Consider the following 15,088-nt stretch of genomic DNA (forward strand, 5'->3'; position numbering starts at 1 on the left):
TCCTAAAACCGGATCGTCTGACACTGGACCCACGTGCGGTCGGTGCAGCTAACACGTTCGAACATTGGTGGAAGTGCTTCGAGGACTACCTGGCAGCCTCGGTAGCTATCACTACAGACAGTGATAGACTCCAGGTCCTCCACGCAAGGGTAAGCGACACGATTTACCTAGCCATTCGTGCAGCTTCCACTTACCAGGGTGCCGTCGAGCTCCTAAAGAATAGGTACATTACGCCACCCAACGAGATTCACGCTCGTTATCTCCTCGCTACACGACGTCGGCAGTCGGGCGAGACCATAGAAGACTACGCCAATGAACTCCTGCAGCTTGCCAGGGGTTGTGACTGTAAGGATGTCTCCGCCGAGCAGTACATGCAAGACCTCGCCCGAGACGCGTTCGTAGCAGGGGTAGGGTCCTCGTACATCAGACTTAAATTATTAGAAAAGGGGAAACTCAACTTGACCCAGGCAATGGGGATGGCCGTGAGGTTGGAGGCGGCGTCGAAGAGCTTGGCGCTGTACCCCGAGGACCACGTGCAGTCAACGTGGTTGGAGCAAGCTCTGCTCCCTCCTCGCCCCGCGAACCCGCGCTCCCAGATCGATTCGACGACGGCGGCAGCTCCAGGTGGCCAGCGATGCTATTTTTGCGGTGGGGCCAAGCATCCACGGCAACAGTGTCCGGCAAGAACGGCAATCTGCAGCCAGTGCGGTAAAAAAGGCCACTACGGCAAAGTCTGCAGGTCCAAACCTAAAAACGGCAGTGCAGCTTGTAACCCTCCAGAACGGAGACCATCTCTTTCGGCGCTGCAGTACCCACGAGGTCCGACCACGTGCGATCTCAGGACGGCGCCATCGTGGCAGACAGAGGAGGAGGAAGACCACCAGGAGTCGCTGCGCTTGGAGCCCTCGGCCACATGCGATTCATGGGGGCGGCCATCATGGTCCACGATGACTAGGAGCGACCAGCAGGGGTCCTCAGCATCCACATCGGCAGCATGCAGCAGCGACCAGCAGGGGTCCTCAGCATCCACATCGGCAGCATGCAGTGACGCCCAGGGGCCAACGGTGGCGTCGATCTCTCTGGATCAGACCAGGCATTACAGACTGGAACATTCCATGATGAAGGTAAAGGTTAGTGGCAGAACTGTAAATTGTCTGTTTGACAGTGGGAGCACCGAAAGTTTCATACACCCTGAAACTGCTAAAAGGTGTGGACTCCGGGTTCTCCCTGCCAAACAGACAATTTCCATGGCATCACAGTCCCGGTCTGTACCGATCCAAGGACAATGTATGGTAACTCTTGAGGTACAGGGCACAGTTTACGAGCAATACAGGCTCCTTGTGCTACCTCACCTTTGCGCGCCAATTCTCCTCGGACTAAACTTTATGGCCCACATGAGGAGTGTGATCCTACAGTACGGTGGGCCACTCCCTTCACTGGCAGTAGGGAACCAGCCGCAGCCTCCAAATTGCCCAAAGCGCCCCGCGTGCAATCTATCCACCCTGAAGATCACGACACCATCCCTTTTTAAAAATCTGGTACCTGGCTGCAAGCCCATCGCTACTAAAAGTAGGCGTTACAGCGCTGAGGACCGGATCTTTATTAGATCTGAGGTTCAGCGGCTCCTCAAGGAAGGGATCATACAGGCCAGTGCTAGTCCGTGGAGAGCGCAGGTCGTGGTAGTCAAAAGCGGGAACAAACCTCGGATGGTCATCGACTATAGTCAGACCATTAATAGATACACGCAGCTGGATGCGTATCCTCTCCCGCGCATTTCTGATATGGTCAATCAGATTGCGCAGTACCGAGTGTTTTCTACCATAGACCTTAAGTCCGCCTACCATCAACTCCCCATCCGCCCAGAGGACCGACAATATACGGCTTTTGAGGCGGATGGTCGTCTATACCAATTCCTCAGGGTTCCATTTGGTGTCACCAATGGGGTCTCGGTCTTCCAGCGTGCTATGGACCGAATGGTGGACCAGAACGGGTTGCGGGCTACCTTCCCGTACCTGGATAACGTCACCATCTGCGGCCATGACCAGCAGGACCACGACACGAATCTCCAACACTTTCTACGCACTGCATCTCGCCTGAATCTGACCTATAACAGGGAGAAGTGCGTATTCCGTACGCATAGGTTAGCCATCCTCGGATACGTGGTGGAAAACGGGGTCATTGGCCCTGATCCAGACCGTATGCGCCCACTCACTGAACTTCCCTTGCCCGCTAGCACGAAAGCACTGAGGAGATGCCTCGGGTTCTTTTCGTATTATGCACAGTGGGTCCCCAACTACGCGGACAAAGCTCGTCCGCTCATTAAGTCCACGACCTTCCCACTTACGCCAGAGGCCCAATTGGCCTTCAAGGTTTTGAAAAGCGACATCTCGAAAGCCACGATGCACGCGGTGGATGAATCCATCCCTTTCCAGGTGGAGAGTGATGCATCGGACTTCGCCCTAGCCGCCACACTAAACCAGGCAGGCAGGCCCGTCGCGTTTTTTTCCCGCACCCTTCAAGGCCCAGAGATTCGGCACTCAGCGGTGGAAAAGGAGGCTCAGGCCATTGTGGAGGCAGTCAGACACTGGCGCCATTACCTGGCAGGTAAGCGGTTCACCCTGATCACGGATCAACGATCCGTGGCGTTTATGTTCAGTAACACGCAGAGGGGCAAGATCAAGAACGATAAGATCTTGCGGTGGAGAATTGAGCTCTCCACCTATAATTACGATATTATGTATCGTCCAGGGAAGCTCAATGAGCCCTCGGATGCCCTCTCGCGCGGAACATGCGCCATCATGCAGGAGGACCGCTTGAAGGCTCTCCACAATGATCTGTGTCATCCTGGAGTCACCAGACTCTACCACTTCATAAAAGCCCGCAACCTACCCTACTCGGTGGAGGAGGTCAGGTCAGTTACTAGAAGTTGTCGGATTTGCGCAGAATGCAAACCACACTTTTATCGACCAGACCGGGCACATTTGGTCAAGGCCACTCGCCCTTTTGAGAGGCTGAGTGTAGATTTTAAGGGCCCCCTTCCCTCAACGGATCGGAATGTCTATTTTCTTAACATAATAGACGAATTTTCCCGGTTTCCGTTTGTTTTCCCCTGTGCGGACACGTCGACTGCCACCGTCATCAAGGCATTCAGTGAGCTTTTTACCCTGTTCGGGTACCCCTGCTATATTCATAGCGACAGGGGCTCGTCGTTCATGAGCAACGACTTGAGGCAATTCCTGCTCTCATTCGGGATTGCCTCTAGTAGAACCACGAGCTACAACCCTAGGGGTAACGGACAGGTGGAAAGGGAGAATGCTACAGTCTGGAAGGCTGTCCTACTGGCACTGAAATCCAAGGGCCTTCCAGTCTCCCGGTGGCAGGAGGTCCTTCCAACTGCGCTCCATTCTATCCGCTCCCTCCTGTGTACGGCAACCAATGCTACTCCCCACGAGAGGATGTTCTCATTCCCTCGGAAGTCGTCCTCGGGGACCTCATTGCCAGCCTGGTTGACGTACCCAGGACCCGTCCTTCTGCGGCGCCATGTGAGGGCTCGCAAGTCCGACCCCTTGGTCGAACCGGTCCAACTCCTCCACGCCAACCCTCAGTATGCCTATGTGGCATATCCTGACGGGCGAGAGGACACTGTCTCCCTTAGAGACCTGGCGCCCGCAGGGGACGTAGCAACTCCTGTCGCTCCTATTCCCCCAGTCACAGATCCACTACTCCTCATTACTTCCCCAGACGTGGCGCGGTCAGCACCGGGACCAGTGCATAACACTTTTACTCCCATGTACAGCTTGCCTGAGACTCGGAGATCGGCGCCACCATCATCACCACCACCACCAAACGTTCCAGGATCCCCTACACCATCGCCTCATCAGGGCCGGCCGGCCCGGGAGTCTTTGAGGGGACAGCCAGATGTTGTTTTGAGAGAGCCACCGCAAGCACCTGCTCCGGTTTCGCAACCGGTGTTGAGAAGATCGCAGCGTCGGTGTGGTCCTCCAGACCGTCTGGACTTGTGAATCCTGTTATTTTTTTTGTCATTGTCTGTTTTCATCCACCCCGCCACCTTTGGTTCCTAAAGGAGGGGTGAATGTGGTGAACCATCGTTGGTTCACCACTGGGGTTGTTATTGTATTACTGTTGGGCTAGGGTGTTGTTGTTATGGGGGTTGTACTATGTTGTTGGGATAGGGTGTTTACCTGTCCTAAGTGTTATCATGGCACACTCCAGTGGGGTCCCGCCTCCGGTGGCAGGGTATAAGACCCCCTGCTCCGGCAGGACCCCTTCAGTCTGAACGGGTGAATTTGTGTTAGTAGTTTCATTGTTAATGTATTAAAGCCTTCAGTTCTAAAGCCTTGTTTCCGGGTGCTCATTGAGGTGCATCAGGAGGTGAGGAGACATTTCTTCACCCAAAGAGTGGTGAGCCTGTGGAATTCATTACCACAGGAAGTAGTTGATGCTGAAACATTGAATGTATTCAAGAGGCGGCTGGATACAGCACTTGGGGTGAATGGGATCAAAGGTTATGGGGAGAAAGCAGGATTAGGCTATTGAGTTGGACGATCAGCCAGGATCGTGATGAATGGCGGAGCAGGCTCGAAGGGCCGAATGGCCTCCTCCTGCTCCTATCTTCTATGTTTCTGCCAGGGGAAATTTCACAGTAACTTCATTGCAGTGTTAATGTAAGCCTTACTTGCGACTAATAAATAAACTTTAACTTTACTTTACTTTCTATGTTTCTCCAACAGCGAGTATAAACCAGAACATCTCAATACGATTGAGTTAATTGTAAACATGTGAGAAGGATGCAGAATAAAGAGAGGGAAAGGATGATGGAAGTGAGGGGCAAAGAAGAAGTTTAAAAAATAATTAAGGGCAGGATTTTCCCAGAATTCGGGGTGGGGGTGGGTGTATACTCATTGGAATTCAGAAGATTGAGGGGAGATCTTATAGAAACATATAAGATTATGAAGGGAATAGATAAGATAGAAGCAGGGAGGTTGTTTCCACTGGCAGGTGAAACTAGAACTAGGGGGCATGGCCTCAAAATAAGCGGGAACAGATTTAGGATTGAGTTGAGGAGGAACTTCTTCACCCAAAGGGTTGTAAATCTGTGGAATTCTCTGCCCAGTGAAGCAGTTGAGGCTACCTCATTGAATGTTTTTAAGGCAAGGATAGATACATTTTTAAACAGTAAAGGAATTAAGGGTTATGGTGAGCGGGTGGGTAAGTGGAGCTGAGTCCATGAAAAGATCAGCCATGATCTTATTGAATGGCGGAGCAGGCTCGAGGGGCAAGATGGCCTACTCCTGCTCCTAGTTTTTATGTTCTTATCTATCGGAGAAGGGGGAATGAGCCCGCTGACAGCAATGGCGGTTTTTCCCGCCATATAGTGCGGCACTTAGTACCAAAGATTGACAGCCATGGGTTCCACACCATATCGCTGGCGGACATCCTCTGATTCCTCCGCCTGCCATCACCTCAGCACTGCTATCATCGGGGCGTCACACAGAATGGCCGCCCTAGCACGCTTCGAAGGTCGCCAGGTGATGGTTGCCAAGACGTCGGCCCCAAAATCCTCCAATGCCTCCCTGGAGGGATTCCTCGATGCTGTTGAGGCCTGCCTTGGCATAATGTACCCGTGCTCAGGGATGGAACCAAGGAACAAGGTCACCAACCCAGCATGGGAGGCCATGGAAATGGGCATCAGGGCCAACACCCTGCAGAAGCGTACTCTCTTCCACCTTCTTCCATTGGGAAAAGTCTGAGGTCACGTACCAACATGCAACATACAAAAGCACGTACCAACCGACTCAAGAAAGCTTCTTCTCTGCTGCTGTCAGACCTTTGAATGGACCTACCTTGCATTAAGTTGATCTTTCTCTACACCCTAGCTATGACTGTAACACTACATTCCGCACCCCCTCCTTTCCTTCTCTATGAATGGTATGCTTTGTCTATATAGCGCACAAGAAACAATACTTTTCACTGTATATTAATATATGTGACAATAATAAATCAAATCAAAAATCAAAAAGAGGACAGCCATCCAGTGCAGGAAGGGGCTGAATGATCTCATCCGTTCAATCAGGGTAAGTCACTCCTTTTATCAGCCTCAACTCACACCCATCACACATCCACAGGGATCTCACTCACTGCCAGCTCAAGGGACACCACCACTCGCTGTCCCACACACAGATAAAACTCTGGTCATGGAGTCTAGACACTGATTGTAAGTGTTTTCCTTCAGGAGCGAATGGGCTGCAAAAAGGTGGAGGCCATTCATCCAATCGTGTCTGACCCAATCAAAATAAAACTAAAAGGGATCGATGCAGTAAATGTCGACCAAATGCTTCCTCTTACAGGGCAATCTCCAACAAGAGGTCACAGGTATTGGTTAAGAGCCGGTGGAGTTAAAACTGAGATGGGTGGCACGGTGGCACAGTGATTAGCACTGATGCCTCACAGCGCCAGGGATCCGGGTTCAATTCCGGCCTCAGGTCACTGTCTATGTGGAGCTTGCACATTCTCCCTGTGTCTGTGTGGGTTTCCTCCGGGTGCTCCGGTTTCCTCCTACAGTCCAAAGATGTACGGGTTAGGTTGATTGGCCATGCTAAATTGCCCCTAAGCGTCAGGGGGACTAGGAGGGCAAATGCATGGCGTTATGGTGATAGGGTCTGGGTGGGATTGTTGTTGGTGCAGACTCAATGGGCCAAATGACCTCCTTCTGCACTGTAGGGATTCTATGATTCTATGATTCTGTGATACTTCTCGCAGAATTTGTGGAACTTGCTACCTCATAGCTCTGTAGAATCTGAATCGTTGAATGGTTTCAAGGAGGAGATGGATATATTTCTAATAAAAAATGGGAAAGAGGGATATGGGGAACAGGTGGGGAGGTGGATTTGAGACCAAGGAGAGATTAGGCATGATCTGATTGAATGGCGGAGCAGGCTCGAAGGGCTGAAATTGCCGACTTCTGCTCCCAATTCCTGTGTTCCTATGTCTTCTATCTAACATTTCCTGAGTAACCATCCTAGTAGGTTCATGCAATAAGTCCTCGGAGGCAGAAATCCCTTCACCAAAATCCCTTTATTTACAAGTCTGACAACAGGATACAGAGCGCTATCAGTTAGCGGTCTACATTCGGAGTCCCAGAGGAACTGACACTCCTGATTGGCAGATCAATTTGGCCCTTAATCATATTCTAACAAGCCCACCTCAATTGCCTGATTAAAGTTCAACAGAACCATCCAAAGTATCCGACAATCATGCTGCGACAATCCGAAGACCAGAACATCCAGCCCATACTCACTTTAGTTCAAAGGTCACAATTCCTGTCGCGTTGCCAATGTCATGAAGATGCCAAACGGTGAGGGAGCTCAAAGAGTGTAAATGCAAAAAAAAGTGTCATAAAACACAATATTATTCAGATAGCAAACTGCAATGGGATGTTTTTTTTATCCAACACCAAACAGGGCATTGTGAATTTTGAACAAGATAAGGCATATGTACAGGAAGGAGAGATGAATCATACCAACCGCAAAATCAGCAACTCAATCAATACTAGTTACTGATTAAAAGTTACAACCTCTGTTGTTCCAGGTACCTATGGCCCCATGGCAGAGAAGGTTCACCAGGTTGATACCGGAGATGAGGGGTGTAGCTTATGAGGAGAGATTAAACAGATTGGGTCTGTACTCGTTGGAGTTTAGAAGGATGAGGGGTGATCTTATAGAGACATATAAGATAATGAAGGGGCTGGATAGGGTAGAGGTGGAGAGATTCTTTCCACTTAGAAGGGAAACCAGAACTAGAGGGCACAGCCTCAAAATAAGGGGGGGCCGGTTCAGAACAGAGTTGAGGGGGAACTTCTTCTCTCAGAGGGTGGTGAATCTCTGGAATTCTCTGCCCATTGAAGTGGTGGAGGCTTCCTCGTTGAATATGTTTAAATCACGGGTAGATAGTTTTCTGATCGATAAGGGAATTAGGGGATATGGGGAGCAGGCGGGTAAGTGGAACTGATTCGCTACAGATCAGCCATGATCTTGTTGAATGGCGGGGCAGGCTCGAAGGGCCAGATGGCCTACTCCTGCTCCTATTTCTTATGTTCTTATGTTCTTATGTCATAATAGTTTGTATAGGTTTCCAGTTTACCCTTAGGTTCACACACTTGCAAAGACAGGGATCAGAAAAATAAGCATTTGCTCATCTCACAAACTCTCACCGGTCAAAACTTACATTCCTCGGGGGTTTGAGGCTTCCTCCGGAGGAGGAGTCAATGGGAACCTCTAATCCACTGGCCTCTTTCTATGGAATTCACTCTCTTCCCTCATCCAGCACAAGGCACAATGTTCAATATGCTGCAGACTCCTCAAGCGACCAGAAACATCAAGTCCAAGATAAGCAAAATTAAAATCGGATTGTCCTCACTGGAAAGACAGAGGCTGAGGGGAGACCCGATAGAGGCCTACAAAATTATTAGAGGCTTAGACAGGGTGGAGAGTCAGAGGCTTTTTACCAGGGTGGAAGTGTCAATTACAAAGGGGGCACAGGTTCAAGGTGAGAGGGGGAAAGTTTAAGGGAGATGTGTGGCAGAGATACCTGGGAACGCCACCACTTGCAAGCTCCCCCCGCAACTCCCAAGCCACTCGCCATCCTGACTGGGAAATATATTGGCCATTCCTTCACAGTCGCTGGGTCAAAATCCTCGAGCACTAACAGCACTGTGGGTGTACCTACACCACATGGACTGCAGCGGCTCAAGAATGTAGCTCACCACCAACATCACGAGGGCAATTAGGGATGGGCAATTAATACTGGTCCAGCCAGCGACGTCCCCATCTTAGAAACATAGAAACCCTACAGTGCAGAAGGAGGCCATTTGGCCCATCGAGTCTGCACCGACCCCAATCCCACCCAGGCCCTACCCCCACATATTTACCCACTAATCCCTCTAACCTACGCATCTCAGGATTCTAAGGGGCAATTTTTAACCTGGCCAATCAACCTAACCCGCACATCTTTGGACTGTGGGAGGAGACCGGAGCACCCAGAGGAAACCCACGCAGACACGAGGAGAATGTGCAAACTCCACACAGACAGTGACCCGAGCTGGGAATCGAACCTGGGACCCTGGAGCTGTGAAGCAGCAGTGCTAACCACTGTGCTACCGTGCCGCCCTCTTGTAAAAGAATAAAAGAAATCAGGTGGCCACTTGGGGGTGAACATGCTGGATGGACCCCCCCCCCCCCCACCAAAGGCAGACCGCAGACCAGTGAGAAGGTGGGGAAGACATACTCCTCAACACTATTAGATAGTCTGGAAGTCTGGAAGCTGTTGCCATAGTCTATGTTTAAATATTCAAAAGTGTTCAGAGGATGTCGGGCTGCCTTGTGGTAACCGACCAACAGGTAAATTGCCCCTCAGTGTCAGGGGGATTAGCAGGCTGAATATGTGGGGGTTACACGACTAGGGAATGGGTGGGATTGTTGGCGGTGCAGGTTAGATGGGCCGAAAGGCCTCCTTCTGGGCTGTAGGGATTCTCTGATTCTATTATTCAAGTCCCACCTGCCAGCACTTGGCCCAGAGGCCTGAATGTTACGATGTGCCAAGTGCTCATCCAGATACTTTTTAAAGGATGTGAGACCACCACCACCCTCCCAGGCAACGCATTCCAGACCCTCACCGCCCGCAGAGTGATAAAGCTTTTTCTCACATCCCCCCTCAACCTTCTGCCCCTCACCTTAAACTTGTCTCCCCCCCCCCGCTCAACCCCCCTCCTCCCCCCCCCCCCCCCCCCCCCCCCCCCCCCCACCCCCCTGTTACTGACCCTTCAACAGCTGCTCCTTATCCACTCTGTCCATAGAACATTACAGCGCAGTACAGGCCCTTCGGCCCTCGATGTTGCGCCGACCAGTGGTACCAATCTAAAGCCCCCCTAATCTACACTATTCCAATATCATCCATATGTTTATCCAATAACCACTTGAACGCTCTCAACGTTGACGAGTCCACCACTGCTGCAGGCAGGGCATTCCACGCCCTTACTACTCTCTGAGTAAAGAACCTACCTCTAACATCTGTCCTATATCTCTCACCCCTCGACTTAAAGCTATGTCCCCTCGTGCTAGCCAACACCATCCGAGGAAAAAGGCTCTCACTATCCACCCTATCTAATCCTCTGATCATCTTGTATGCCTCTATTAAGTCACCTCTTAACCTTCTTCTCTCTAACGAAAACAACCTCAAGCCCCTCAGCCTTTCCTCATACGATTTTCCCACCGTACCAGGCAACATCCTGGTCCATGTCCCTCATAATCTTGTACACCTCGATAATGTCAGCCCTCAGTCTTCCCTGCTCTAACGGAAACAACCCAAGCCTATCCAAACCTCTCTTCATAACTTAAATGCTCCATCCCGGGCACGGTGGCACTGTGGTTAGCACTGCTGCCTGACAGCACCAGGAACCCAGGTTTGATTCAGGCCTCGGGTGACTCAATGAATTGGATTCAACGAAACAGCTGCAAAGAGAGGGACTTATTTCCAAATGCTGAGAGAAAGTGGCAGACATATTTGTATTCTGCTTAAGGCCAAGCTCACATGGAACAGTTGGACAAAAACGAACGTCTTTTCAGAATATCTGAAACTGTGCTGAGAAAGAACAAAGAGTAATTCTGAATCTGATTAGCCACTGCTTACCTATTTGCTTCGAAGCCCAAAATGGTTTGAAGGAAAATGATAGCTTCTGTCCTATTCTGGCGCGGCTCAGACCCTCCTTCAGCCCTCTTTCCCAGTTGGATGTAGCTGGTGCCTCCATCAGGGCAGCTGGGTGCAAACTGGACGACTGAGCATAATGGTGAGCGGTGAGGGTATAGATGGAAAAGGGAAATGTTTCCTCTGTGCGTAAGAAGCTTGTAAACCCAACTTGCAGAGAACAAATTGACAATTTTGTAGCACACTGCACAAAGGAATCTTCTTCAGATGTGGACAAAAGGGGTTAGCTGCACAGAGTGGGAATAATTTGTCCAGTGTTCTGTTCTGAAAAGTAGATACACAGACAACAGAAAACGTGAGCAAGGTACAGAACTGAGCAGAGCAGGAACAGGATGGCCAAACAGCCTTAACATTGGAGAAAAAAATGATCAGCTACAATTGCAAGGAGAGAGGCTTCTTTTAAAGTGCTCACAGGAAGTATAAGAACACGTCCATCTTTACGTTCATAGAATCACAGAATCCCTTCAGTGCAGAAGGAGGCTAATCGGCCCATCAAGTTGGTGCCGACTCTCCAATAGAACATCTTACCCAGGCCCAACCCATCCCCACATCCCCACGTATTTACCCTGCTAATCCCCCAACCTACACATCTTTGGGAAATAAAGGGCAATTTAGCCTGGCCAATCCACCTAACCCGCACACCTTTGGACTGTGCAATGAAACTGTGAGGCTGCACGGTGGCACAGTGGTTAGCACTGCTGCCTCACAATGCAAGGAATCCCCAGGTTCAAATCCGGCCTCGGGTCACTGCCTGCGTGGAGTTTGCACATTCTCCCCGTGTCTGCGCGGGTTTCCTCCGGGTGCTCCGGTTTCCTCCCACACTCCAAAGATGTGCAGGATAGGTTGATTGCCACAGCTAAATTGACCCTTAGTGTCAGGGGATTAGCAGGGTAAATATGTGGGGTTACGGGAATAGGGCCTGGGTGGGATTGTTGTCGGTGCAGACTCGATGGGCCGAATGGCCTCCTTCTGCACTGTAGGGATTCTATGAACTTTCCATGAAACCAGAACACCCAGGGTAGTTCCCTTCAGAACACCCAGGCCTAGTGGTATTATCGCTAGACTATTAATCCGAGAACTCAGCTAATCTCCCGGAGACTTGGGTTCGAATCCCGCCACAGCAGATGGTGGAATTTGAATTCAATAAAAAATATCAGGAAATAAAAATCTACTGATGACCATGAAACCATTGCCGATTGAGGCAGCTGTGCTAATCACTGTGCTGCTCTTATGTTCCCTATTATGTTCTTTAAAACTGTACCTTTTGTAAGATTAAGGTATAAGTTTAGGTTTAAGGAACCAAAGTTTAAAGTTTATTTATTAGTGTCACAAGTAGGCTTACATTAACACTGCAATGAAGTTACTGTGAAAATCCCCTAGTCGCCACACTCCGGTGCCTGTTCGGGTAACACTGAGGGAGAATTTAGCGTGGCCAATGCACCCTAACCAGCACGTCTTTGGACTGTGGGAGGAAACTGGAGCACCCGGAGGAAACCCATGCAGACATGGGGAGAACGTACAGACTCCACACAGTGACCCAAGCCGGGAGTCGAATCCGGGTCCCTGATGGTGTGAGACAGCGGCGCTAACAACTGTGCCACCGTGCCTCCCCAAGGTAAGTAGATAAGGGATAGATCAGCCATGATAGATCTAAATGGACTGGCAAAACAGGTTTGAGGGGTTGAATGGCCTCCTCCTGTTCCTACATGCCTGTGTGGGCCGAGTAATTAACCAAACATGCATCTGGAAAACTGCCACCATAAAGCACAAGCATGCTGCAATTGCACTGTGGAAGGCCTCGCAGTTTAGAATGTGGTCGGACCTGTGGATAGGACAGCAGTACACAGAGCTCAACAAATAAGGCAGCTCATTTCTGTCTTAGCTTTTATTCAGCTCTGACAAAGGGTCATCCTGACCTGGAAACATTCTCCATTCTCTCTCCACAGATGCTGTCTGACCTGCTGAGATTGTTCAGCATTTTCTGATTTTGTTTCAATTCTATATTTCAGACTTGTGTCTGAAAAATGATTAACTTCACCTCAAGCCTGAAGCTGTGTCGGATTTGACCTTACAATTGGCGTTGTAGTTTTAAGATTATTATTCATAGAATAGAATCTCTACAGTGCAGAAGGAGACCATTTGGCCCATCAAGTCTGCACTGACCACAATCCCACCCAGGCCCGATTTCTGTATCCCCACATATTTACCCTGCTAATCCCCCTGACGCTAAGGGGCAATTTAGCATGGCCAATCAACCTAACCCACACATCTTTGGACTGTGGGAGGAAACTGGAGCACCCGGAGGAAACCCACGCAGACATGAGGAGAATGAGCAAACTCCGCACAGACAGTGGCCCGAGGCCGGAATCGAACCCGGTCCCTGGTGCTGTGAGGCAGCAGTGCTAACCACTGTGCCACCGTGTCACCCCAAGTGTGACAAGTAGGCTTACATTCACAATGCAATGAAGTTACTGTGAAAATCCCCTAGTTGCCACACTCTGGCGCCTGTTCGGGTAGCACTGAGGGAGAATTTAGCACGGCCAATGCACCTAATCAGCACGTCTTTCGGATTGTGGGAGGAAACCAGAGCACCCGGAGGGAACACACAGGAAGAACGTGGAGATTCCATGCAGACAGTGCCCCAAGGCTGGAATTGAACCCGGGTCCCTGGCGCTGTGAGGCAGCAGTGCTAACCCACTGTGCCACCATGCCACCCTTCTAGATAAGGACCTGGATATTTTCTCGCTCGACTAAGGACCTACCAAACCATTCTGTTCAGCACGGGCTCGGAGGGCCAAAGGGCCTGTTCCTGTGCTGTACTTTTCTTTGTATGTTCGAAAGCTGTTAATGAATAATCACTCGATGTACAGTGAAGAACAGAGAGGGCAAAGAACATCAGTAAAAGCATGATGACACAACAGCAAATGATGTATGCAGAAAACTATTGGGGGTGTAACACATCTTTGTGTCACGCCTCCCAAATTGAGAGAAAAAAGGAACCACCTTCTATGTTGGGATTGTAAGAGGACGTGACTAGTCTGGAAGAACGTCTGTGGGTGAACGGGCCACTCGGTGAGCTTGAGCGCGGATAGACGTGAAGTTAACCCCAGCCAATTGCTGCAGACAGGAATATCCACCCTCTGCCCGATTTCCGAGGGTTGATCACTTGCTCCGCAAGATGCCTGTGCTATTGGATCTCAAATCGATGACGGGTCCGGTCGGGATTGTAAGGTTGTTTGAGGTCTTTCTTTCGTGTACAGCTTTTAGCCTGGTCGCCCACGTCGGGCAGTACTCCGGTCCGTACGGAGGGTGGTGCATGTTCACGTGGTGTTTCTCATTCGTGGTCTCGGTTCTGATTATCGGGCTGGAGCTGACGGTCCTTTTCTCGAGGATCCCCATATCCTGGGACGACTTCACCACCTCATTCGCCATGCTCGCCACGTTGATGAACCTAACGGCTTCGATCATCTACCCGACCGTTTTCCTGGCGCCCAACCGTCAGACGGACGTGGATTTTAAAATAGCCGCCACCGCAATGTCGTGCCTGTGCTTTATTGCTTACGCAGTGGAGGTAGGCCTCACGCGGGCAAAACCTGGTGAAATCAGTGGATTTCTGAAGACTGTCCCCGGCCTCCTGAAAGTGTTGGAAGCTTTTATTGCCTGCATCATCTTTGTAATTGTCGAGGGCTCTTATCATGTTAACACTGGGCGGCAGTGGTGTATGGCAGTGTATTGTATATGCTTCATCATTACCTTTTCAATTATCATTTTAACAATTACAAAGCTCACCGCGGTGCTCCCATTTCCGTTTCAGAAGTTTTTGGCAGTCTACAACATCATGGCTGTCCTGATGCACATCACTGCCGCAATCGTCTGGCCTATCTTCTGCTTCAGTCCACATTACGGCAAGCCCACCAGACCATCTGGGTGTGAAAGAGGCAAATGCCTGTGGGACAACCAAGTCATTGTGACTATTCTAACCTTCGCTAATCTCATTGTATACTTTGTGGATCTAATATATTCTTCCATGTTAGTTTTTATTGCTCGGGCATAAATGCCACCAAAACCATAATCCATTGGTAATGGGGAAAGGTAGCCTGGTTTGGTAATCTGAATATATTGGAGCTTTCCATTCTGCCAGCTATCTTTCCCTCTGGTTGTTCAGATCCAAGCTGATAAAAGTAAATATCCTTCCCCTGTTTCCTTGATTAATCTCAACGTGTTCAAACAGCACATGGGTGAGCCACAAGAACTGGGAGGATCGCAAGTGCGATCTTCCTGTTTGCGGTTGATCTATAGGCACGCTACA

The 15,088-nt window shown here is 50.1% G+C and overlaps 1 protein-coding gene across 1 annotated transcript; it reads left to right on the forward strand.

Moving 5' to 3' along the window:
- The first annotated feature begins 13,957 nt into the window (after positions 1-13,957).
- Positions 13,958-14,833, forward strand: LOC144510399 (myeloid-associated differentiation marker-like protein 2). Its single transcript, XM_078239843.1, has one exon. It carries the CDS (start codon positions 13,958-13,960, stop codon positions 14,831-14,833), a length of 876 nt encoding a protein of 291 aa, XP_078095969.1.
- Positions 14,834-15,088: the final 255 nt, after the last annotated feature.

The sequence above is a fragment of the Mustelus asterias genome, chromosome 23 (assembly GCF_964213995.1).
Source record: "Mustelus asterias chromosome 23, sMusAst1.hap1.1, whole genome shotgun sequence".
NCBI lineage: Eukaryota > Metazoa > Chordata > Chondrichthyes > Carcharhiniformes > Triakidae > Mustelus > Mustelus asterias.

What these genes read in the sequence shown, in the direction of transcription:
- LOC144510399 (XM_078239843.1), top strand. Translation starts at nt 13,958, where the DNA reads ATGCCTGTGCTATTGGATCTCAAATCGATGACGGGTCCGGTCGGGATT.